The sequence below is a fragment of the Anopheles stephensi genome, chromosome 2 (genome assembly GCF_013141755.1).
Source record: "Anopheles stephensi strain Indian chromosome 2, UCI_ANSTEP_V1.0, whole genome shotgun sequence".
In the NCBI taxonomy this organism is placed as follows: domain Eukaryota; kingdom Metazoa; phylum Arthropoda; class Insecta; order Diptera; family Culicidae; genus Anopheles; species Anopheles stephensi.
In genome coordinates this window covers 26,324,397-26,351,228 of record NC_050202.1, presented here as the reverse complement: position 1 = coordinate 26,351,228, position 26,832 = coordinate 26,324,397, and the positions used below count along the sequence as shown (strand labels likewise).

At 42.0% G+C, this 26,832-nt stretch overlaps 1 protein-coding gene across 1 annotated transcript in view; it reads right to left on the bottom strand.

Moving 5' to 3' along the window:
• Positions 1–11,430: 11,430 nt before the first annotated feature.
• Positions 11,431–26,832, bottom strand: part of LOC118505945 — a 38,808-nt gene continuing 23,406 nt past the window's right edge. Inside the window, exons 5-6 of the mRNA XM_036042469.1 lie at positions 15,184–15,277; positions 11,431–14,806 (exon numbers count right to left, since the gene is read on the bottom strand). Of these exons, the coding sequence (XP_035898362.1) occupies positions 14,540–14,806; positions 15,184–15,277 (361 nt within the window). The 3' untranslated portion in view covers positions 11,431–14,539. The remainder of the gene's footprint in view (positions 14,807–15,183; positions 15,278–26,832) is intronic.

Sequence of the window (26,832 nt, the reverse complement as noted above, 5' to 3'; positions counted from 1 at the left end):
TTTGTTTTTTCTTTCTTCCATCATTGCACACATGACGTGCACAGTTGGAAGGGCACACAGCAGCAGTATTGGTTTGTGGTTTCGTTTGGGAATGTGGCAATTGATTTTCGATGTCGTAATGGATTTTAGAAAGCGATTCTCTACATGCAGACGCAGAATTAGATGTAGATTAACAGGGTAAAGTTGTGTCAATTTTCAGAGAGAAAGAGCGAGTGACTGATAATAAATCATACAAGTATTACAAGTACATGATTGATCCCAGAACCTCGAGCTGATAAATGAGAAAAGAAGCTTCATCACAACCACAACAACATTGCACCACATTTGCTCGAAACCGCTGCTCGTTTTGAATGTAAAACTGCTGGCTGATGAATTATTTATTTTCAATTAAACGGATAATTAAATTGTTCCCCAAGCACGGCCATTCATTGTGTCGAACGTTCGAACTGTGCCGAAACAAAGGAACGTACTTTTGTATCCGTTTTTTTGTCTCATGTCTATTTCCCGACCAGAGGTTTTCATTGTGGCCCGACGGTGGTCCGTTTTAAGGGCCAAACGGATCGATACCGGAAAATTGTCAACCGTACCGAATCCGATTTCCCAATGCATTATCATCACTTCATTAAATATTAATCACAAAACCCCGGGCTGTTGATCCAGCTGACTTTGAGACCGGTCGTCAGCCGTTCGGTTTCGGGTTTGGGGATGGTGAGTTGCAGCTGTAGCATTGGTGGTATGCAATGCGCTTGACAGATATGATCTTTTAAGAGGATCTGAGGTAGCTAGTGGGATTTATTGTAAAATGGAAAACCCGAGCTGCTTTTCCGTACCTCACATAAATGTCCCATTCGCAAACAATAAGCCGTGTGCAATTTGAGTAATAAAAGTAACAAAAAAAACCCAGCAACCCATTAAAGCTTTCCTGGATGCTTTAAAATATTAATGAGACTTTTTGCTTTGCTGCTGCTGCTGACGTTGTTGTCGCTTTTATCGCTTCGCCGTTGTTCCATTCCACTTAGCTAAGCCCTTCGTTCGACATTGATTGGGGCACTAAAAATGAAGTAGTGGAATGTAGTACGATGGCAAAAACAAAAACCCCCCACCCCATCGTGCCACAAAGTGGAAAAGGATTAATAACCTATGAAAGTTTACGGTCGCGTGAACATAAACAGATTAACATTCTAGCCTAGCATGTACCCACGCGGGCAAAAGGTGGCTTTACATGGGGTTTTTGGGGGGGGGCTCCCTCCATTTAAACTCGCTGCACTTGCACATGCACACAAGGCAAAATTTACATTTATCAAAAAGCAAAAGTAGATTGCACAATGTGCTTTGTTTCGTTGGTGGTTTTCTCGCTCTCTCTCTATTTTTTATCCATTGAAGTTTTGTTGCTGGCACAGCTAAACCATTTTAGTGGCCCTCGCCATCCGTATAAACGCACTCAGAGCGGAGCATTTTTTTTCGGTGCCTGAAACGGTGGTCGAGAACAAACCAGAAGAAAACAAAAAGGAAAATTGTTTTGTTTATCAGCTTTTTTCAACTGAAAGGGGGGAAAAACAACGGTAACAAGAAAAAAATAGGTGGAAACTTTCGCCTCGGCTGGCAGTGAAGTGAAAATATTCCCACAAATGGAACTGTCAACATTTTGGAATTTTTGTTTATATTATTTTGTTCCCGGATGCTTGCTTGCTTGCTTGCTTTTATCCTTTTATCGCAGTTCTGCTACTGGGGCTTTGCGGTACCGGACAACACACTCACTGCTCACTCACTCACTCACACTCTCACAGGAATCATTCTTATGCTGTTACGCGGGCCCAGCTTGTTGTTTATTCTTGAAGCGCGGCAGCAGCAACAAGACACAATCGCGTAGCGAATGGACTGGCAGCTCATTTTATGCTGCTTGTCTTGAGGTGCCGCCGCACTGGTGGCGCACACGTGCCTTTTCTTCGCCTCTGTGCCAACAGTCGGTAGCGCACGTTTCAGCAGAAAGAAAGAATACAGCATAAACAATTCATGCATTATTTATTTCCCGCTTACATACGCGTTGGACTGGTCCGTGAACTAGCAGTGGTGCCCTAAAGGTGGCTGGGATTGTTGGGAGTGACCCGGGTGAGTGTTTCGAACGAGTGAAATGTAAGTTGGGGAAACATTTTCTTGCACAAGATAAAACGTAGTGTTGATGCGACTTCAGAGACACAGTGAAGAGCCACAGTGTGTGTTTTGTGAGGGTAAAATTATTCGATCGTTCGTTATCTATCAGAGTCGGTTAGATAAATATGGTTACAGATGAAGCTTTCGGTTTGGTTTATTATGGCGCAGTAAGGGAAGCGATGTGAGCGATCGATTTCACATGAACAGAGAAGCGATGAATACTCTTTTAAGTGCTGCTGAGTGGTTGACTGGTGTGTGTTAGCTACTTTATTTAACTTTTGATTTTTGCTTTATACGGCACTAAGTTTGCAGTGGGAGATCTGAAATTTAAAGCAAAACCTAACCTTACAAATGTCTTTTTGTTGGATGTGTCAGTACAAGGTCAATGAGAATTGCATACTTTCAGGAGAAGTTTTACTTTTTGTGGGGTCCTAGTTACACTGTAAGCAGGGCACACTTCCAGGCCCAGGCAAATTAAGTCAAGGGAGATGGAAGTGGCTGGCTCTCATGCTCACGTAGAATAATTTACACCGAATTTAATTAGAAGTGGGTTTGAAAAAGCAAATATTCTTTTTAAACCATTTTTCCAAACTCATTTGATAGTGCAGATTGGTTTTGCTTTACTTTTTTATAAGTTCCAACAGATTTGCATACTTTTGGGCGCTTTTATCATGACCCAGCAAAACATTGAGGTAAATCAATTTGAATTTTAAATAAAATAAAACAATATTGGGTATAGTTTTGTTAAGTTTGATTCACTTGTGTATCGATTTTTGTTTGCTTTCAGGCTTTTTACTGCCTGATAGATTTATATGAAATTGTTTTTTCTTGTTTCAATCCAATTAAACCGTGTTTTGGGTTGTCTAAAAATATATATTTAAGGGACTTTTTATAGCCATTAAAATTTAAATTTATCTTTTTATTCGAGATATTCGATTTTAAAGATTGATAAAAGACTCGAGAAGGCCTACCCCTGACGAAATGTAATCATCACTATACGAAATACGCCTTAATGTTTGCAAATCGCTGTGCATATCTCGAAAGCTGCACAGTGTCCTTTCATTGTGGTCAAAATGGTTTAACAAATTCGAATGAAATGTTGTCCCTTCCCGAATTCGTTTAGAACCTTCTGCCCCCTATCATGACCATTCATTTTGGCATTAGGGGGCTACTTGTACTTTTTTTCGGTCGCACAAGGGGGGGACAATCCGGCCCTTAATTTGCATGGCGTTCTCAGATGGTTACGGAACATTGTTTCGATAGTTGTTAGATATTCGGTAAAAGAGGAAAAATAAGATTTTCAGAATTTCCAATCACTTGTTAATATGAATATTATCATGCTCTACTCGCTGCCTAGTAAAAGTATTAAGGAAACATGCACAATGTTTTTATCAACCAATTTTTGACCAAACAGAAATCACACTATGCAAAAAAAAAATAACAGGTCACAGTGCTGCACACAAAAGATTCTAGGGGGGGGGGGGGGCCTTCTCGAGTTTTTAATCAATAAAAATATAAGACAAACAAACCATTACTACCATCACTAGAAATATAGGTTAGTTGAGCTAAAGTTCTTATATCATTTGGAGAAACTTAAGAAAGAAACTGAAAAAGTTAAATATTAGAATGCCGTTCGCAAAGCCATCTTATTACGACAACAATCAATAAATTAAAATTTTAATAATTTAAATAAATTATTTATTTAATTTATAATAAATTTAATAATTTTAAAAATAATACAAAAATGAAAATAACGATGAGTTGTTATAACATTTTATACAAAATGTTAAACTGTCATACGTCGCTGTCCTATTGGTTTTGATAGTTTCTGCTTTTCTATCGTTTTTTTGTTCAAAATTTACATACTTTTAGGCGTTTCATGGCTTATTCTCGCTAAAACGGTTGAAGATACGCAATCCTTACAAATATTTCATCCTTATCCCCTGTTATACTCTTATTTATCTTGTGTTTCATGGAATCGACATCCACTTGTGAAGAAAATCCACGCTATCTTTCCTCCAGTGACCGTAACCGATTTCAACCAATTTCAGTCACCGGTTCGTTACCTTACGCGTTTGCAACGTGAGATAATTTTTACTTCAACAATGCTCTCCCAGGCATAGGATGTGCCCGGGGGCAGGGTAGAGGAGCCCAAAGCAAACGCCAAAACCGAAAACCCAAAACCCATGGGACCGGCTATGAAAAGAAAACACGCACGTACCCAATGCTGAGGCTGTGAACCGTGAACCGATCGCGATACGAAAGCGGCACCGCAGAGAACGGCTGTAAGATGTGATTTATAACTTCATTGAATTTTCATATCGTCGAAAATTATTCAAGAAATTTATTCACCTTTTCCTACCTCCCTTGGGGCTGGAAGGGAGAAATCTGAGGAGAAGCGATGTAACGGTGATGTTGTTGCGCAGATCGGTTCGGGCCCGGGATCCGACCTCGAAACATCGGCGGGTGTGTACATAACGTGTGCTGTGGGTAGGGATGGGCCGGGCAGGTTCGGTCGACCGGTAACGAGCTGCTAAAGGTAATAAGCTCTCGGTAAGAACCTCGCATCTCTCGGTAAGTCATTTCGATCATGCAAGATGGATGAACTCCCATGAGATTTGTAGCGCCTAGCGCGGCTCGTTACAGTAGCATGGCAACGTGGATGGGCGTGTGCAGTGCCGTGAAGTACATTGCTTTCGGCGCCCCGTGTACGGCAAGCGATGTTGATTTACGCTTTTTTTACGCCACTGATGGAAATGAAACTCTTAAGTGCTTCAAGTGTATGTGAGTGCCGTTGTACGAAACATTGAGAAGAAAATATTAATTTTTAATTTAAAATTTCGCTTGCATTGCCCGGTACATATTTTCGTCACTCGAGCTAGATATCAATTTAATCGCATGCTTGCAAGTAACATATTTCACCCAACATTTCACAATAAGAAAAAATGTTTGTGAGCAAGAAACGGTGTGGATCTCAAAAATATATCAGATACCGTTATCGATTTACATTTAATCTCGTTAGGAAGGTTCTCTTGCACGTGTCCTCCTGTGAGGGGTGGGAGGTTTTTTGTGTGGGGACGGTTCGCAACAAACCTCACACCGTCACGCCGGGTGAATAAAGTGGTACGCTTTTGCGCTTTGGCATTGTGTAAAGCCAGGATGCTTTACCGAAATTGGATACGGTTTTCCCGGTAGAGTGGCTTACCCGGTCGAATGCTGGCGAGAATCGGTGATGTATTTTTAAAATAGTATTCCTATTCACCGTGCACCGTGGGTCGGACCGGTTTTTCTTCGTTGGAGTTGAAGTTGTTGCAAGCGCTTTGTGTGTGTGTGTGTGTGTGTGTGTGTGTGTGTGTGTGTGTGTGGGTCCTGTTTGACTAAGCACAGAGTGTTGTATTTAATTGTGATAGAAAGCTGGGTAGGTATCGCTTCACGTTAAGAATAAGACACACAGTTTAATCACATATGACGTTTTCGAAGCGACAGCCCACAATGCTGGAAAGGATCCATAGGGTTTGTTCGATGATAAATGAAGAGTTTTTTTTTCAATGCTCAGGATGATGAAGCAAAGCGAAGTTGTAAGAAAGGAACGAATTTTTTATTTTACTTGCAAAGATTTGAAATCTTACAATTTTACCAAAATCAAGAAAATGAAATATGTTTTCTATTATTGAGGGACATCAAGTACTGGGCGTCTCCATTGATGTTTAGTTGTGATATATTTCTTCACATATTTGACTCTTAACATCACCAATTTAAAATTACTAGAAACAATGGAAACTTAAAACATTCAAAGACAAAATGCATTTAATTTTTTTTTGAATCTGATGTTTTGTAAGGTTCATATTTTGTTACTCATAAGAATAGAATATATAGCTAGTTGTTAAAGGCTTTATTTGATCCAACGGAGGTATAAATATCCATACTAAAATGTACTTCAAAGTCACTTATATCTTGAAGATTATTTTAAATTCTAACATTTTCTCGCATTTTTTCAAAAAATCAATCTTTTTTTTTAAATCCTTTCAGTTTTTCTTAGAAAAATATTCAAAATGATTCTAATTGGAAAAACTATGTTATTTAAGCAATACAGCCAGGCCGTCCTCCATGAATAAAAAAGAAAAAATTGTTATTTATCTTCATTTCACACGCCCTTACATCACGTATGCTGTACAATTTCTAAATTCATCTCCTTTTATCGAGAGAAAGAAAAACCCATCCCATCGATTCTCATAAAACGCTAATGAAAAGCAATTTTCCATCGGCAAAAATAGCACGCTTAGCAAGAAACTTAATTTAAGTTTAATGAGACTTCTTTCAGTCGATCCTGTGTAGAAACCAAAGAAGCAGATAAAAAACCCGTACCAAGACGTCGAACATCCCGAAGCCAAAAGACAACAGTGTCTTCTTGCCTTGCACCATCAGCATGAACCTGCCTTCAAGATGCAAGCAAGACAGCTTGAGCGCGGGGGCACGGCACGAGATTGTTGTGCGCTGTGCGTTTTATAAGCTTTTGTAAAGGATAGCCATTAGCCATCCCGGCTTGGCAGCGTCGCCACCGATACACACTCGAACAAAACGGTGCGGTTCGCGCTAGATTTACTTCTGTTTGTTTCCGAGGGCAATTAAACGGTATTGCAGGGCGGGACGAGTTGCCGGTGAAAGTAAGGCGTATGCAAGCACGACGTGAAGTGCAGACGGATATCGAGTGCACTGGCGCTCGTTTTGTTTTCCTTCCCCACCCACGGTCTCCCACGGCTGTCTTTATTCTCTGCGGGCTCTTTGTAAGGAAGAAGATTAATTCCTGCTATCGTTAGCAGCTAGCCAATCGTAAGCAGCGGCAAAAGTAATTCGTCGGAAAAGCAAATAGGACTGTGATATTACGCTTGCCGTCTTAATCGTACCGATAGCACATCGGTTGACCACAGCTTTGCCATAGCACAGAGTAAATTGTCGCTCGTTACCTTGAGCACAGGGTGATCAAAATAGCGCTTCTCTGTACACACATAAATTTGGTCCCGCTTCAAAGATGAAGTTTAATATCCGGCTTCAATATCCTTAAGTTAAGCGAAAGGATTCTTACTCAAAGGTATTTTTCTAAAGCACTCATGCAAAATCTCGCGAGAAACAGCTTATTTCCGAAAAAAAACATTAAGCCGCTCAGCAACGTTTCTGTCACGGAAGAATGGTTGGAAGGACTGTCGGTATTTGGTCGCCCAAATTCGGACGACGTCTTCCGTGGGAAGAAAGGATTAGCATTATCCGTCGTAAACAGTCCGCTGCTTTGCTTCGCTGCACAAATCGTTTGGCGAGTTCTTTGAGAAAGGGATTTAAATTTGAGGCGATTGATGCTGTATTATACTGTGGATAGATGTGATTGCCATGTTGGATAATCTTATCGTCGTGAATGGGAGTTGTAGTGAACGTTAGCAACAACGAAATGTGCCGATGTTCACTGAAAAATCCAACTAAATTAGATATAAATTTGAAAATGTCTCCAACCATTCCAATAATGTCTTAAGCTATTAGCCTTCACGAAAGAAGCCATCAACACCATCGGGTTTAAACGGAAGGCTAATCTTAATTAATGAACATTGCGTACAATGCTGGCCGAACATCTTTTTCCGTTTTTTTCCGCTGGCAAAATCTCCATTACGACTTTACTTCGAAGAAAAGCCTTCTGTTGGTCCGGGGACAAAACTTTTTAAAGGACCAGGCGTCCCAATCTTGACACGTCGTCAAAGCCATTTATCTTCGTCGAGCGACGCTGATGTGTCGCCATGATCAACGTTTAGGCCTGTTTAGCCCATAGTAATCGATGAATTATCGAAGTCGATGTGATTCTGGTTTTTTGTTTTGTTTCTGTGTTACTATAAAAGGCCTGGATGGAGGGCCGAGATTAATCGACCATGAAAATGCGATAAAAAGATGGAACCGTTCTTTCTACAGGTTTCGATAGCCAATTCCTAAATGAAGCGTGTAGGATGAAGAATGATGGATTAGTGCAGAAGATGTGTTGTTTGAAATTTATAACGTTAATATTTCGGTTACGGCATCGTTGCTGATTGAATGATGCATCATTACATAAATATAGTCTCAAAAATCCAATTAAATTAAATCTTATCACAATGTGTAATCATTAGAGACCGCATAAGCTTCCCGTTACAGTAAGCAGACTCCTTATTTATAGTGTAATTAATCGATTCGATGAATAGGAAACTATTGATCATGGTTTCGGCGTGACATCAAACATCAGAATGCTTTTAGGTGGAAATAAACACATGTTCCCGCGTTCGTTTTAATCAGGCTCCAATCATGTTGCGATTGTGTTAACCCATTCTGCCCAACCTGCTGGACCGAACCGGGCAGCCGACAAATACTTAACCTCCATCTAATTAACGAACATTTGTCGTCGCAAAGGATGCGGTCGGCCCGGGTTAGCCACGCTTCAATAGGCTTAATTAACCCTCTAACGAACCAGCCGTTCGTTCAGCACCGTCAGCAAATGTGTGCGACGGGATAATGCGTTTAATTAACCTTCGGCAACGGTAGCAGCATCGGTTTCATCAAATAGAAACAAAACCATGGAACCGTCAGGCGAGGCCGTGACCGAACCGATATCCGAGAACCGATCCGATGTGTCATCATCGAACGTTGGCAGAATTTTGGGCAGCGATTGTTGGGGCTGCTTTTGTCCCGGGTTTTGGTCACAAAACCAGCATCATCTGGGGGGAAAACAAAAAGGCAGCTAGAACAAAGGACTGATTAGTGCAGTAGGGGTTTTTCTCTGTTTTTGATGGAAGAGATCGAGAATCGAGTAATTTCCATTAGCGCTATTGGATTTGTTCAGTGATGATAGTCGAACGCGTACGTTAAGCAATGCTAAATGGTGTGAAGAAATGCTTTGGATTTGTTTATGTATTTCGTCCTGTAAAATATATCTAGTTCTGTATGCAGTTAAGGTACACATAATAGATTTTTGTTTTCAGATTTTGCACAGCTATTAAATTAGTACTATTCATGTAGTTTTCCACAGAAACATTCTCTCTCTTTCAATCTGCTGCATTAGCTTTTGAATATTAAGCTTCATGTGTGAAAAGTCAATTCAAGATTCAAAGAATTCCTCTTTTTTCTTGTGGGATCAATCTTATCGTTATTATCCGGAATAGCAGTCATCACTCTGTGTGGGAATCATTATAAGGCTCTTTGGTCGTTGAAGCTGCTTCGGCTACTAGCTCTTTTGATATTTTAAGCCTAGGTAAAAAGATTTGTTGGTAGATGAAGCTACTTTGGCGAAGGAGTCTCTTGGTAGAGAAGTTATGGAAGAAGTGAGCTTATGGTAAATGGGATCTTCGATCTAACGTGAGGTCTCTTGATAGATGAAATCGGTGAAGGCTTACGAAATTTCGTGGTAGAGGAAACCCTTCCAGACCAAAATTTTCTCCTGATAGACGAGCGCTTTTGCACGTTAAAAGTCTCTTGAACTACACTGGCCCCTGCTTAATGGCAGAGATCTATGTGATCGCTTTACAACTGCATTCTCAATCTCAACATTATCACGAACAGTGTTGTTTACTCGCGGCCGAGTTCTGGACAGCTCTGGTGTACTTCATGTGTCAAAGTAGATGAACTCCATTTCATACAAAAAAGGAAGGAGATTACTGTACTTAGAATGGGGTTCTTATTTTTGAGGATTGTCTTCTTCTTCTTCTTTCTTGGCCTAATATCTTCTTAGGTCATGCCTGCCGTTTTGAACTGACTAGACTTATTGATACCGCATAGTTGGATAGATAGTCCTGATTGTGTGGGAACGACCCTGATTGGATTTGAACCGTGTGAAGACCGACGCCGCTGTTGCATCTGGCCCTCTATCCGCAGGCCGTCATTTACCACTAGGCCGCGCTGTATCCAGGCTGGGATCATCTTTTATAAATACAAATAATTACAATCATATCATATGTTGCGAATTGGGAACATTGGGCTCCTTATTTAGAGACAAAAATCAACTGTCTTCTTCTTCCTTGGCACTACAACCTCGAGAGGTCTCGGCCTGCTTTCTGTGACTTCATTTTACCCGTAGCAAAGTAGTTAGCACTGCGTACGGGGAAGCGGTCTGGAGGGGATTTGGTCCCCGGTCCTGCCTTGTGAAAACCAGCGCCGTTATCGCCTCGGCCTTAAAATCAGCTGTAACAGGCGCTTGTATCGAAAACGTTTACTCTAGCATCTAACTTGCCGAAAAGAAAGTCTACTCGACTGAGTTGAACGAAAAAAAGTACCAGAAGCACCAGAAAGGTATTTATTGTTTGCAAGCAAGGCCAAAGAAAACCTCTAAAAGCTATTTACAAAAAGAAAAAAAAACTGTAGAAAATTCAAATCTCCCGAACCTTAGCAGCGAAGGAATGTAGTTCTTCGACTGGAAAATCAAAGAGATATCTTGACTTGATGTTGACAGAACTCTTCTGGGGACAGACTCTTCTGTCTACTATTTAACATCGCTCTGGAAGGTGTCATGCGAAGTGAAGCCTTCGTTTTGTCATCCAGTCTCTGCAACTCTTTGGCGGATGATATTGACATCATCGGACGGACACCTGCGACGGTGTGCGAGGCGTACATCTGACTTAAACGCGAGGCCTATAGAATTTGATTGAGAATAAATGCGGCTAGGATAAAGTACCAGCTTCCCGGAGGCTCTAACCGTGACGATCTTCAGGAAGTAGAGGAGTTCTGTTAACATCGGACAACAACGTAAACAGTGAAATACGAAGGTGCATTTTTCAGGGGAACCGTGCCTACTACGGGCTCTGAGACTCTTCCGAGATCCAGGAGTTTCCTACAACGCACGGCATGTGCCATATGTCGCACACAGGGTACCAGTAGTCCTCTACCTACGGGCAAGAGTCCTGGAGTCCTGAAGGAGGACACCAAAGCACTCGCCATCCTCGAGCGCGAGAGGCAGATACTACGGACTATCTTTGTCAATGTGTGCGAACAGGACATGTAGAGAAGGAGAATGAACCGGACGAGCTCATGTTTAGTTCTATGGCGATGCAAACAATCTGATGTTTGCCAAAGCTGGAAGGATATGCTGGTTGAGGAACGTGATGAGGATGCCGGTCTAATGCCCTACCGAAAAGGTGCTTGCCAGCGACCCGTGCTCCATAGCAGCAGGCTAGAAAGGAAGAAGAAATTATTCCGTACTGCCATCTTTAACGCATCGAACTGAAGAAAATGTCATCCTCAACTGTAGCAAAAATGAAACGGAAGAAAAACATCCAACCGTTTGGAAATTATAACAACATTTATTTCTTCTCTCACGCGAACGCATCATCGATCGGTTTTCGACAATGGTTATACTCGTAAACAACGCGCCCCGTGATTAACCACCAGGCCAGCCGACCCGGCCTTACATACATAATTACACTTATTACATCATTATTGACGACGATTTGATTTGATATTTGACAACCGCCCCCCCGCGGCGATTCGGCTTTACTTTCGACTCCTTCACACTCACACACCCGAACGCGCATCTCGTGTCTTGTCATTTGTTTGCTTTACTCACTTCCTTTCTCACAATCCGTGCTGCTGCTGCTGAATCGTTGGGTTTTTGTATATAAATTCCTTTAGAAAAAATAGTCTCTCTTCTTGCTTCTTGCTAGCTGTCTGCGCGCGCGTGTGAGTGTGTGGGTTCACGAGAAAGGGGTTTTCTCCGTGTTTGTGCTTATTTACGTTATGGGTTAGCTCGCTGTTGCATTACATTCAGGAGCAGTCACACTGCCATTTCCTATGCTACAAAAGCTGCGCAGGTTTTATGATGATTTACACATATCCTAAGCTTAAGGTGGGGGCTAGTAGCGATGGCTATTGAACGAGAAGCAGTTCGAAAAGGGGAAGGACAAAGAAGAAAACAGAAAGCAAAAATTGGGTGTATTCCTGATGCAGTTACTGGGTTTGTTATGTGCTGCCAAAGCTTTCACACGCTAGCAAAAGCTCACTCTTAGTCGTGCTAGGTATGAAGCAGACTGTATTTGACCTGTTTAATCCTCGCTCCGTTCTGCGGTATCTAGTTTAGTTTCTAACACGAAAAAGCTAAGCTAGCTTCTGGGGCTACCACCCACTGCCACTCACCGTGGCTCTCCTGTTTTCTAATAGTTCTTTGGTTGTTGCAAAAGTTTGACTGTGTTTTCAGTTCCCGGCTAACTGGGGTACGGGGTGTAGAAAAATAAATCAAAGAAGCATCACCAAAAAGGATGGGCAAACAGCTTGGCGACTACTTCGCAGTGTCTTCTCTAGCATCATGACATTAGCGATAGTTTTAGACATTAGGCATTTAAGAGTACGTATGTTGCGGATATACCTACAAAAGAAAATGTTTTAAAATAAATTTATAATTGAGATAAAAACTGTCCCGATTAAACAAAAGCCGTTTTTTTTCTGATGGCATAGTATCTGTTTATCTGTACGAAAAGCAGCGCTCAAGACATCATCAGTACACTCAGCTCCTAATAGGTTGTTTTAACGGTTGTGTTCTTTCTTCACTACAAGCTTTCCCTATTTGCATTCAGTCACCACCTTACACCGTACACCGGCAGCGCTTGTGAGGGTGCGCGCATCGCAGTGCAACTAGACAACTATTTGTTATGGACGTTAAATACTGGCAGGACGTTAATGTTCATCGTGTTACATTTTGATTTCGAATGGTTGATTTGGTTTGTTAGCCTCTCCTTTCTCTTTCGTTCCACAGTGCTTGCATTTTTGTTTTGGATTTGATTTGTGGTTTGATTTTTGTAAGTAAAACATAAGTGCACACTGATTTATATAAACCTTAAGAAACTATGTTTTATAAACAGGAAATAAGAGAAAACAGACAAAAGAACTGCGCTAAATGACTAGTAGAAAATGAAACTACAACACTAAAGCTGGATATAAAGAGTAAGGTATGAAAGTATTAAGTATTGCAACGGTTATACGCATCGGTAAAAGGGCGGTACGGAAATTTACAGCTTACGTATGTTTCGCTTCTACCAGCTCGTTCGTATCGTACCGAGAAAGCAATGCACAAAACAGCAAACCTGTGTATATATATATATGTGTGCTCAGTGGATTCGAGCGTTTTGTCGAGGGTTTTTTTTTATTCTCGTATTTTGGGGTTTCGTTCATTAATATTATTTAAATTTATTTTGATCTTACATTCGACTTTTGCGGCCTATCAAGCAAAGTTTCCTATGTACAAAAAGCGACCAGTACAAAAATACTTTCCTACAGCAATGCAGCATCGAAAATTGTCAAACATTCTGCGCTCCGACTCGGCCATGCTAGGATTTATTCTATAGGAATGATTATACACAAACGAAACGCACACCACACGCCTATCTTCTAATGTGCGTGTGTTTGTGAGCGCGTTGCTTCCTCCCTCTCCTTTTTCACCCCCCCATAGGATACGATTTTCACCATCGATTTTTTAAACAAACGCAAATCACACGTGCGAAAACAGCGATCGGCTCTCGATCGATCGATTGATTGATTTTATCTCTTCCTCTTCCGTTGGCTTTGGTTTTGGGTGTGTGAGTGTGTGTGTGTGTGTGTGTTCTATTTCACAAAAAGGATTTTCTTCTTTCTCCGTCAAGCAAAATGTTTGTCCTAAAAATGAATAATGGTGCATTCGGTGCGTGGTTGATATTTATTTTCCAGCTTTTTTGCTATTTTTTTTCTCTGTTTCTATTCAGCTTTTGTGTTTTGTTCTATATTTTGCGTTTGATTTATGTTGGTTGATTCTTTGTTGTTGCTTCCCTTCGTGTGATTGAGATTCAATAAATGTTTTTCATTTCATATCTATTTTCTATCTCTTCGTTACGATAGGCTTTTTGGGTTTTTATCTTTTGCTTTTATCAATTTGTTTAGAGGTTTTCGTTCTCCGTTCTTTTCGGATTCTTTTCGCCTCTTTTTTGTTTTCTTTCCTTCTCCTATTAAGTGTTTTATCGCTTGCATTTCGTTACTTGTTGCCAGTGACTCCAGAAGCTGTGTTATGGATTTCCAGAGTTAAGCTTGAAAAAACAAAAGGTTTTGCTTTCATAAAGCAAAGCTCGCATCTTTAATATCCTTGCTGCCTGCCACGAGTTCATCAACGTTTTCCTACTAAATTCTTCCTCCAGTTTGTGTAATGTACACCCATATCTAAATTTATGTTATCATCGAATGCTACCTATAAGGACACGCACTTAAACGCGTGCCTTCCGATGGCTCTCGTGCTAGCCCTTCCCCACAGCTGTACGCCACAGCTGGCTGTTTCGAAGGACAAACAAAAAAGTGTGTATCGAAAAAGCCCCCGAAACAAAACGCACTCACGTAATCGCCATTTGTGTTACTCTCGTCCCACCCCATCATGCCATCATCGGTTGAAGAGAAAATCGATGTAGGTGTGCTGTGTTTTGTTGTTATTCTTACTGCCACCGCTCCCGCCTCCCCCGCCGACGCCACCCACACCGAACCCACCGCCATGGTGTCCGTCATGCTCGTTCGAAGGCCAACAGCGCCGGATGACGGCAAAGTGCGTGGTTTGATACTGGTTCGTCCGTTCGCAGCCCCGCTCGAGCGTCCCCGTCAGGCAGTAGCCCATGTTGTAGTCGGCCAAACTTATGTTGGACGAAAGATAGAGCTGGTTGGGAGAGCGAGAAAAAAGGACGTGGAAGGTGGTAATTTAATTTCAATGTCCCGAAAACAAAACGTCACGGGGGTGTATCAGTGTATCGTTGGACAGCAAAGGGTCCTCCTCTGTTTGGGTAAATATTATTTCGCCCAACCCGGGCTAGGAAAGATAAACAGAGGACCGGAATTATTTCGTGACGGAACGGAAGGGCCAACACTGCAACAAAACTGGAAGCTATAATAGTGCTCTAAACTAATAAACCATCGTTACGATGGAACATTCCGAAGAGTAGCAGTTTATTATGTTTGCATGGAATGTTGTTTGCTGATAAATGTGAGGTGTACTGGTGTGGGGAGGGGGAATGGACGTTGAACCGTGGAACCTACCTTGAAGTCGGGATCGGGGACGCGCCGTTTGAAGGTACCGACTATTAGGAGAGCTCCGTCACCGACAACGATCATGCGGCCCTGTGTTGATTGTCTAGCGGAAGGGAGAGAAAAAAAAATGAAGCGTGAGAATTTTTATTCAATATTGGTCTAAATATGATGTGGTGTCTATGTGAATATAGACAGTGTAGTTGTATGATCAACATTAAATGCGATGCAATGAGTCATGTTTGTTTAGCCATCCCTGGCAGCTACAATAATGTATTGTCACATCGAAAATCGAGGGCTCTAAGTGCACTCTTCTCGTTGAAAAAGATAAACTGATAGGCACCAGGAAGCTCTGTCCTCTCCTTGAAGTGCTGCTCACATTAACTGCCCACTAAGCAGAACACAGCAGAACTCACTAGCAAACTCTGTTCTCATTACAATATTCTTCCTCAGTTTGGAGCACTGTTCTCACCGTGGTGCTCGCTCATTACCTTCACTAAGAATGTTCATTTCATTTATGATTAAAATGAAACTATTCCGTCACCAGAATGATCGGTCTCCAAATAGTAGCGCAAAAGGAAGCTCTTTTATGATTTTGGGCAACAGACTGATTAGCCAATGACCGAAGGATTAGTTAGCTGTGTGTGAGATGGGATCAGTTTAAAGTTATCTATTTTGGATTAGTGATGAAATAAATGAGTCCCCCGGTAGGGATTCGAATCTTCGAACCCCAATCCTTATAAAGATTTAGATCTCGGAATCCGGGGGTATAGTTGAATTCGGTGGGAAAGTGCTCGCCCCAGAGTGAGGAATAAAAGTCTTTTAATTATGTTATTCTCTTTGTTCCTTCAATTTTTGTGCACTACTTTTCCAACTTTATCAAATCCTGAACTAAACAAATTCTAGCCCTGTTGCGAATTGCAACGCCTGACCAGCAATAAAAAAGGCGAGTGGATTATTTTGCATACTTTTTTCAGCGAAACTAATAATTCGTCCGCTTGGCTCGCTGGTCAGGATTAAAAAGAAAGATCCTTTCCTCGTTCTTTCGATCGTCACGCCAGACCACGTCATCTTTCGCTTCAGGTCCGTCCGCCAATGTCGTCCGAAGCAACGCGCCCCCTCGCGCCCGTTAGCACAAGCTGACAATAGGCTCGCGTGCCGTCCTCCAACGATCGCGTCGTTATCATAAAGTAACAAGTCCTGATCGAATGGTAGTCCTATCGAATCTCAGTGGGATCCCAATTGTATTCCAATCCAAGGATTCGGATCCTTCACTTAGAATCAAATCTCATTCGAATCTTTCTAGGGATTCGATCTTGGAATCTTTTCAATCCCGAATCTCCCAACACTATGTTGGCTATCCTCAAATGCAAATCCAAATATTCAAAGTTTGGAAAGCAAAATTTAAAATCGAATCCCATCTAGACCATTTCCTTCGCTGTGATGGATGACTTTCCAACTTTATTGCCTGCATTATGTAGCCTGCATGATCACGCTGGTCATTCAACCAGGAAGAAAAAGGTTCTTCAATGTGTTGTAGGGGTCTAAACCTTTTTTATGTTTTCACATTATTTGGATGAAATGTTGCAACTGACAGCAGTGACGGGTCAAAATATTTGGAGGCAGTTGAGGCCCCTTTAATAGCGGGAAACCGATGACCCCACTCATTCCGCTCCCTCCCCCCCTCATTCCGCTCCTAGGTTGATCTGCCACTAGGTTGATCCGCTTCTTAATTCGTCAAACATCCGCCAGCGATACCACCACCAGCATTCTCCTCAATATCCTTCCCCTCGATGAATTGCTCTGTCAGGTTGAGAGATGTCAATTTACTCTGGACAACTCACCACCTATAGTCATTTACCTTGCGAAGGCCTGACGCGCTTAGCGAACCAACTGTCAAACGTTTTGGGGGAGTTTACCTGATTCTAAACAACTGTGAATACTTGATTGGCTGACGGAATCATCCTTTTTTCTAGCTGAGGTTCTCATAGACCCCTTACGTAGATTTGTAAAAGATAGAGTACAACATACAAGCCAATGGACGCTCGAAATATTGTAGCTTTGCAGCTTTGGTAGAGGCACCAAGAAACGGCAGAATCGAGTATGAAAGCGTGTCTTCTGGACCGATACCGCGTAGTAATGATTGTTCTTCCGAAAATAAGTACAAACAAGTCTACGCAGCCATCATGTGTTTGTGTGTTAAGAGTTCAACTGGGTTATCTTGAAATCAAATGAATAAAGTCAGTAGCAACGAATACTGACTGGAAGTTGTTGAAAGAGTAGAGCATAGCGTTGTTCAGGAATTCCTTTTACTCAACATACTTTTCAGTAGCAATAGGGTTAGGACGTTCCTTTCGAATGACGCTGCTGAACATTTGTTGTTAGGAATTGATCTCTTCTTCGTGTTTTTATTCGGCGAATAATCATTTTCATGTCATTTAAATGTTTAACAAAATCTTTCCCTTTATATAAAATTCTTCTCCGAAATTCATACCACTTTCTAAGAATTCTTCTGCAATATCGCCAGTAGAACGATAATTGCCTCGAGCCTTCCTTTGAAGATTGCTTTCATTTCCAACGAAATTATAATCACACCGAGGCACAAAACCGCTGGGCCTCGCTCGAATTCATCAAACAAACAACTTTATTCTGCTCGAAAGTAGATTGACCAATCGTGTACTTCACTCTGTCAACCGGCCGGTATCCGCCACCAGCGATTCAAAAGATGACGACTCCACTCACAAAGAACCAACTCTACATTATTGCCCATTCCTTCGGTAGTTAATTCTCCACGCGGAGAAAGAACCCACAAACCGTTGATGATGATGATGATGACGAATCTGCGAAACACCAGATTTCATTGAAATAAACGCACAAAAAAAAACACTCTTCACCGCATCACCGGACACATCTCCTTCCGGCGGTCTCTAGCTTAACACGAACGGCAGCGAAGAGAACTTGGGATTTTGGTTTTGCGTTTTGATTTCCTAACCTCGGCTGCCAGATGCCGCAAGCCAGTGAAAAGCAACCACCATTGGGCCAACAGCGAATCAGAAAGTCTGCGTGCCCTAAAACGCGTGGGGAACAAACTCTCGCAGATAAGCTGTGTCGTTGTTGCGTTGTTGCGAGGCAAACGCCTGGACGGAAGCGATGGGGGCCGGATTTCCAAATGACTCGGTTTAATTTGTGAATGTTTTGCGCAGAATTATGACATAATTTCACAACCGTTCTTCTTAAAACGGGAGGGTGAGCTGTGCTTAGAAAACGGCCTGGCAGGCAGGACAGGCAGGTGGTTGTTAATTCCTTTTCTGTGGGCAAGATGAACAACCGAACGGGAACAGCGAGAGAAACAGTGAATGAAAATCTTACCAAACTGTTAAGCTTTTCTGTTGGCGACTTTTTCCGTCCGCTTCGTTCGTTTTGTGCTCATACTGAGGGTGCAAAGCAAGAGCACCGGGCGCGGCTGGATTTAAATTAGGCGGTTTACCACTGCAGAAGTACCGTGCGCCGTGGCCTCGCCCTGCAAGTCCCTGAACTGAAGGCTCGGCTAATGAGATGCTATATTAAATTACTTGGCAAATTTAGTGTGCTCTTGGTTTTAAGACGCTTCGCTGGCGCTTAAGAATGGGAGGCGTGTATGGTGTCCTTATTACGGGGCTGGTCCACGGCTGGTCTTGGCGTATCGTTAGGCTCGTTGGCAAGTGTGTTCGAGGGTTTTGAGTACCGGGGATGAAGCACCGAAAAGCGTGCTAATGGAAGTACTCTTCCCTTTCCTTTCTCTCCCGTTCCGGAGAGTGCAGACAGCTTCTGTTGTCATCAAAACCCGTAAGACGGAGGGAAATTAAAAAGGACACTCGATCTAATGGCTAGGTTAGATGGGCTGGGTAGCGAAGCTTTATGGTTTTTGAGAATAGAAAAGTGTCTTGGGGAGGAGAACAGAAAAAGGGGTGATTGTTAGGTTTCATTTTCAAATGGAGGCTTCTACAGGTAGGGGTTAATTTCATTATTTTCCATGAGTTATTTTGAGCGCTATACATAAATACTTTTTATTTTATTATTTTAACAAAACCTAGTGTAATACCTATAGACCTATACAAGGTAAAAAATATATTAAAAATATAAATCAAAAATATTGACTGAAAATTAAAATATCTAATAGCAAGCAAACGATTGGTTTGGACGCATTAGAATTATCTTTGCCAAAATAAAAATATTTGTTTTACAGGAATTATTCAGTTCATGTTGTGAAATTCATACGATTGATATTATGCTATTAAACCATATTTGATTAACAATTTCTTTATTGCTCAAAAATTCAACGGGCACCGCAGGGCCCCCTTGAAGCCTTATTTCTAAGACACTTAACAGTTAGAAGGTCGGACGGATCGAATACAGTTTAAAAGCGCAGAGCGTGGCATGTCCAGTCGGTGACGATTAGTAATAATGTATTATTCATGCCACATACGGATATAGCGACCAAAGGTCCCAAAATGGGTTCGGCAATCCTCTACGTCAAGCAGCGTCCTTGGGCGAAGCGACCTGGTTGGGACGTATAGGTTGACCCCAGAGAGTAGAGTTGGGGAGTCGATCCGGTAGTCCAAAAGTCCCGCAACAAATAATCTCCGGACGTTGCAATTTCACTGGTTCCCTTCACTGGAATGGGGTGAATTTGCGCTGGACGGATTCCAAGCGGGCCAGGGGCCGAGCAGCAGAGGGCTACCATACAATGGAGGCATACTCCAGCACCGATCGAACCAAGCAGCAGTAGAGCGTTTTGATGGAGACCGGGTCCGTGAAGTCGCGTTGAATTTAGTTTCATTTAACGTATATAACAAATTGAATATTTCTTTATATTATAATGGAAAAGTCTAGGTTGTTCTGGAACAAACAAAACCTATGCCTGATTGTGCAAATACTCAGTGGTAATAGACTGTGACGGATCAAATAGAGAGAAAAAACAGTCTTCTTTTTCTTTGGCACTACAAATTTCCATTTCTGGCTTTCTGTGACTTAATTTTACCCTTGGTGATGTAGTCAGCCCTTCGTACAGGGGAGGTGGTCTGGATGGGATTTGAACCCCGGTCCTAATGTCGAGAGGTGGACCGCCCCAACATTAAAACTGCAGTAATCCTCAAACCGAGCAAATATTATCCATGACAAGTCCATCACAAATGACTGCTTCACAATCAGTATAGTTTATACAATTGTAAAATAAAAGTGTTTGTTCAAGGACTATCGTGGGTCGGGCAAACGATATCGCGCTTTAACGCTTTAACTTTCTGACCATTTGCAACTACAGTTGACAAGTAGTCACAGAAAGCCAAAACAAAAGGAGAGACACAGACCTATCGAAGTTGTAGTGCCAAAGAAGCAGAAGAATTAAGCAGTCAAAAACCGATGACTTTGAGCCAAAGGCGTCAAGAATTAATTTTTTAAAGTAACTAGCGATCGATTTTTTGCTCCAGATTAAACCAAACTAAAAACAAAGTAAATGGATGTTTTCCAACAAATCAACAGGTGATAGGGGATGTTTTTATAAATTCTTCGCTTTCTTATTTGAGCCCTCGACTGGACATGGACTGCCAGTATAAGGTTCCTTGGATTGATTTTGCTCGTAGCATAATAGGCGGTGAATAGTAAGTCCTATGTTTTGAAATTTATTCAATAAATAAGTCTCCAAAAGTTGGCTGAGATGATAACTTCGCCTTCACACGGAAGGACCGAGAGTTCAAATCCCATCTAGACTGCCTCCCCGTAAACAGAGCTGATTTTTTTTCTACGGATAAAATTAAGTCACAGAAAGCCAGGAATGGCCGGCCGACACCTTTTGAGGTTATAGTGCTAAGGAAAAAGTAAATCTGTCCACAATAATTTTCGGTATAGAACTGGCAAACGATGGTGTTCGATAATAAATTGTTGGACTGCTAAGTGCCTTGCAAGAAGACGAGCATGAAGTTTCATAATTTTACTGAAAGAATCCTAGGTGTCTGCTTATTTTGTTAAAAATCCTTTCTCTCGTTTCAGTCAAGGTTTTTACAGTTGACGGAAATTTAGAAGCTTCGAGCTTTAAATAAGAGCTTTTTTCAATTCATTTTCAAATGTTGTGATTATGACATAAGTAGAAATTAATTTGTTCTAACTCTCTCTCGTTTTAAGATAAATGCCTGTTCAATAGGCTCACTGTAGAGAGTGATTTTATCTTTATGATTTCTTACATTTATTTCAAAATTTTCATTAAACAATTTCCCCAATATCCATAAAGGCACATGGCTTTAAACTTAGAAGACGCTACAAACAAGCTCATACACCGAAAGAGTGATTACTGTCTTGAAGAATTATGGCACATCAATAAAACACAGCTTACCTCGCTCAATCTTTCCCCAACAGTTTTCAAAATCAGCTCACTCTATCCACGCTCCCTTCACACGCGAAGATCCTTCTCATAAAGACGCTACAACTTAATCCTCAAGTAAAACCAGCTCCACCTCGACTGCTCGATTAACTTCTTCACGGTAGCAAAGTGAAGCGAAAATTGGGAGCATAATTATTTAGATTAGCCCCGTGGGTGAAGTGAAGAAGGATTTATGCTACTTTCCCCCCCTATACACTCCTAACCCTAGCAAAAGTTTGTTCCTCGTTCGAGAGCCGAGTCGATGGTGTAGAAGATTGATTAGCGTCGGTGGTCGATCATGATACACGGCAGCCATCGAGCAGGATGCGAGCATAAGCATCCTGAAAGCTCGAAGGAGATATTAGTGATGTGGTGCGCTATCACTATGAATTGAAGTCAATCCATTTCGCAAAGTTATACCACAGGCCCATGTGGTTAGCTTCTGGCTCCCAGAAGCCCCATAAATATGAAGCCAATTTGAATGAGCGGGCGTGTTGAAGTGTTTTGATTACGAAATCCACCTTCTTTGGAACAAAAAATCGAAACTACACATGAAGATGGGCTCCAAAAACAGGTCATCGGTGTCGATAAAGTTGTCAGAGTAAGTCAGAGAGAGAGAGAGTGAGAGAGAGTGAATTGAAAAACCTTTCCGATTTTATGCACGCTCAGGATGGCGAATGAAAAAAGCGACTTGCCTTTCCAATTGACCTATTGAGCATTGACATTATCAGGCCTTAGCTTTCAGCGTTTCATAACACCCCGAGCAGGCGGAGCGATGAAAAACGAGGCTGAAGTCAGCTCCCGAGGGTATAATTTTCAACGCCCGAACTGCACAAACATTCCCACTCGCATAAAAGTCATCGTTTGTTGGAGGGGGTTCAGAACACACACATGCCAGCAAAAAAAACTCTTTTGGGACACCCACCACACACAGGACACGAAGAACAGAGAAAAAAGACGGCAAAAAGAAAATAGAGGAAAACTACCATATCCGTTTGGTCGAATCGCAAGAAACGGTCTCCAGCCTTGGTCTCCTTTATTTGGCCCACTTCTAATAACGTTTTATTTGCACGGAAGCCTCATGCTTTCTGCGTGAGCCCAGTCCACACACTTGCCACGAAGCTTTCCTTCCTAACGAAAGGAAGAAATAAAAGAAAAAAAGAAACGCCACTGGAAGCCGACGAAAATCGTACCCTTCGGGCCATTGAGACGACAGCAAACGGCAGCCGAAAGTGAATGCCGCACTGTGGCCAAAGGGAAAAACCTACGCACCGCTTTTTTTTACCGAAAGGAAAATAAATATCTCACAGCTCCCATGTGGGTGATGACGCCGATGAGCCCGATGTCCAATTCGTGGCCGGTTTTTTGTTTTTTTGTTTCTTGGGGGGGTTGCTTTCACTTCAGGGTGGATGAATAGGTGCCAGCTTTGGACTGTTTTTTTTTTCGTTTTTGTATAAATCCATTTCCCTTGTAACAGATAGGCTGGGCTTTCTTTCACAGGCCAGCTCGGCACAGCCATCGTAACGTCCCATCAGTTTCGTGCTTTCGTTCGATCGTTTCTTTTCAATTATTGTTATTGTCTTGTTTATGGGGTTTTCTGTACGTTTTTCTCGTCCTCCTCCGAATGGCAAGACCGAATGGCCAGCTTTTACAACCATGTAGAATTTTATGATATATGCCGGCTGCCGTTGGAAAATGTGTTGTTGTTCATGGGCGTCTCATGGGAGGTTAAGAATGATTTTCCAACACACTGCAGAGGGTGTTTGGTGTTTGTTTTTTTTTTTGCTTCGACTCACAAACCAACAACCAGGAATGGAATGTGAATGTTTACAAGGCTCTTTTTCACACTCACATTCGAACATGAATGGCGTTCGGTGGATTGTGAAGAGAAAAAGGGGTTCGAACGCATACAAACACGGATCCCTCAAGGAATGTGTCACAAACAGTAAAGACCGAGCTGCGGTAAAGACACAGAGAAAACCCGCCCAATCGACATGTCTACTCACACGCTGCACTGGCTGATATGGCTCTACACTCCTAGTATCTTAGTAACCCGCTGGCAAACAAACAGCTTAAAAACCAAAGAGGGGTGTGTGTGTGTGTGTGTAAGAAAGGGACGGCGAAGTAAATTAATTAAATATTTCTTCATCTAAATCCCGGCACCCGGCATCGCAAAACCCCGAAAGCAGGACGTTTTAATTAAACGAATTGACACTTTCGTAATTAATTTCTGCTCGCAATTTTACAAAACTTCAACGCCACCGCCAGTTCCGCCAGGTCGGTGGGATGGGGGTGGGCCTTTTCCTTCGTGCTGTGCCGGTGCTGTCAGCGTTGATCAGGTTGAGATTAAATCCGTTGTCACCATCACCAAAAACGCCGTTGGAAAGTGTAGGCTTAGGTCGAAGTGTGTGAAGACAGCCGATTTTTCCACGCGTTAGGTAGATTTGTGTGAAAGCGCTCGCAAATGCACACGGTTGTGTGGTGTGAGATAATCAAGTAAATGTAAATTTTTTACACTGTGTCAGCATAATGCTGTGGAGCAAAACAAGTGGTGGGATTAGGGACGAGAGTATGTATTAGTATGTTTTGCTGTACGAGGAGCTTTTCTTCGGAAGTTGATTAATGAAAGTGTGAACGTCGAACGGGAGGCAATAGCGATGGAAATAAATTAAATGACAGCCCACCATCATCAACCTGGTTCGGCATTGTGTCGTAGAGTGGTGTGTGGAACGATCGATAGTGAAAAATTGAAAGCAACTAATGGAAGCAAATGGTTGGAAGCTAGGAATACCAGGAATCAGATAATTTGATCCCATTTACAAACACTTCCCTCTTCCCGTGTGGACGGCCTAAAAGGACTTTACGGGCTGGGTCGTCCGGTGTCATTCTCATGACGTGACCAGCCCACAGGAGCCTGGCGAGTCTAATTCGCTGCACGTTGGTGAGATCACCGTACAACTCGAAGAGCTCTTCATTGTAGAGGCTCCTCCATTGTCCTTCCACACATACAGAGCCAAAAATCCTTCTGAGCATCTTCTTCTCGAACGCGGCTAAGAGGGATTCGTCAGTTTGCCTACAGAGTCCATCTCTTAGAGGCGTATGTGAGTACTGGGACTATGAATGTTCTGTACAGTCCCAGCTTCGTCCGTCGCGACAGGTATTTAGAGTGGAGAAGTTTCCTCAGGCTGTAGTATGACCGGTTGGCAACCAGCAGCCCTTGCGCGTATCTCAACATCAATGTTGTTGTCGGTGCTGACTTATGACCCCAGATAGGTGAAGTTTTGGAAACCTATCTGTACATCACCCCTGTGTAAATCAGTGTTTGTAAGCAGGGCCGCTGTTGGTGCCACTATCATTTTGGTTTTCGCCTCGTTAATTTCCAACCCGAGGTTTAGTGCCGTTCGCTCGATCTTTTGGCAAGCTACTGCTACATAGGAGAGCCTCTAACCAAAGATTTCTAAGCCATCAGCGTATGCCAGGATCTGGATTGACTTATAGAAGATGGTCCCCGATGTTTCAACGTTCGAGTCACGGATGGCTTTCTCTAGATTAAAAAGAAGACAGGCAAGCCCATCTCCCTAGCACAGGCCCTTGGTGGTAGCCAAAGGACCTGAGAGTTTTCCATCCATCTTCACCTGGCATGTGATGTTGGCCATTGCCATTCTTACAAGCTTGGCTAGGCTTCTTAAAGTTTTACCATGGCTGTTCTATCATATGTTATTTTAAAATCAATGAAGGAATGGAAAGAGTTTATGTAGCCTCCGACATCTTCTTCTAGATTTGTTACATATTGAGGATCTAGTTAGCGGTTGATTTTTCGTTTCGGAATCCTTTTTAATAGTTTCCAACAATTTCCTCGTCGAATGGGACAGGCCAATCATGCTACATCTGAGTGAAAATCTTGTAGGTAAAGTTCTGTAATACTCCTCTAGTTTCTGAACTCTAGCCTCACTAGTTTATTATATATGAGATAGATGATGCTATGATTCGAATCACAAGGCATCGATTCAATATCCCATACCTCAGTCATATTAAGAGTATCAAAAAATAAAATCAAACGGATCCTACAAAACGATAAGAACAGTAAAGAACAAACATTTAGCCGCCTCCGAACAAATAATAAAAAAATATACATAATTAGTCTTTGTTTAAATCTCTTTAGCCAAAAACTTAATTACGGAGCGCATCAGATTTCAATAAGGGTACTTGATGCTCTTAGGAGTCTTTTGTCATTTCAAAAATCGGCAAGACTTTTGATAATATATTTTTAACGAAATTGCCAGTGAACACTATTGACTAAAACTAGAAGAGTGAGTGAATATTAGCTTATAGGAATGTTAAATTCTTATTAAAATACTCATGGTACACTTTTTTTCAATGAATTTTCAGCATTAAAAATGAATATTATTTCATTTTACACCACCCTGTTTATCGAATGTTAAAAAAGTAATCTATTCCATCACAAAAAACACATCCATTTAATTTAAATGAACATTTACCCACCCACCAAAGGAACAAAAGCTCGGACAAAACAAAAGCTTCGAGTTCAATAATGACTCAATAAAGTCGTCCACCAAAAGTAACATTCCCTATGGACGTAGACCAAAAGCCTTTCGAGCAACAAAAAACCTAAATGAACACCCGGCTATAATAATCATTCCACGCCACAGGAACAATAGGAAAGGATTAGGGCAGCGTCCGGGTAATTAAATCGGTACAACAAATTAAAACTTTCACCACGTGCCGCCCGCTTCGAGGTTTTGTGAGCGAGGCAAAGGAGTACACAATAAAGGACAAAAAAAATAAAGAAGCAAACACCGAAAAGCATCGAAACCTTTCACCTTGACGGTGGGCCTGATACCCGCGCAGACACGCCACGGAACTAATTACCCGACGGATTCTTTCACCGCCGACCCGAAGGAAGCAGTTCTTTTGGTGGAGTCTTCTCAGCGGTTGTACAGTTTATGCAGACGAACCACGGAAACCACTCACAAGCTATTGCATTTTAATGCTTCTCTCACGCTTGGAGGCATCATAAGGTCCTTTTGGTGGAGAAAGCGTCACAGCTTAATGCATTGCTAGATTTCCGAGACACTATTTTCCTTTGGGGTACGGTCAATGTCTTTACGAATTGACAGTAAACGGTCGTGATCGAGGGTCAGCAAGTTGAATCCATTAAAAAAGGACAAGCTCCCGGCCAAGTAAAACATTCCCTGGGTCGGCGCTTTTAAGGTCCTCAGTCAGCTCGCCTCCAGTGCTTAACGATTCGC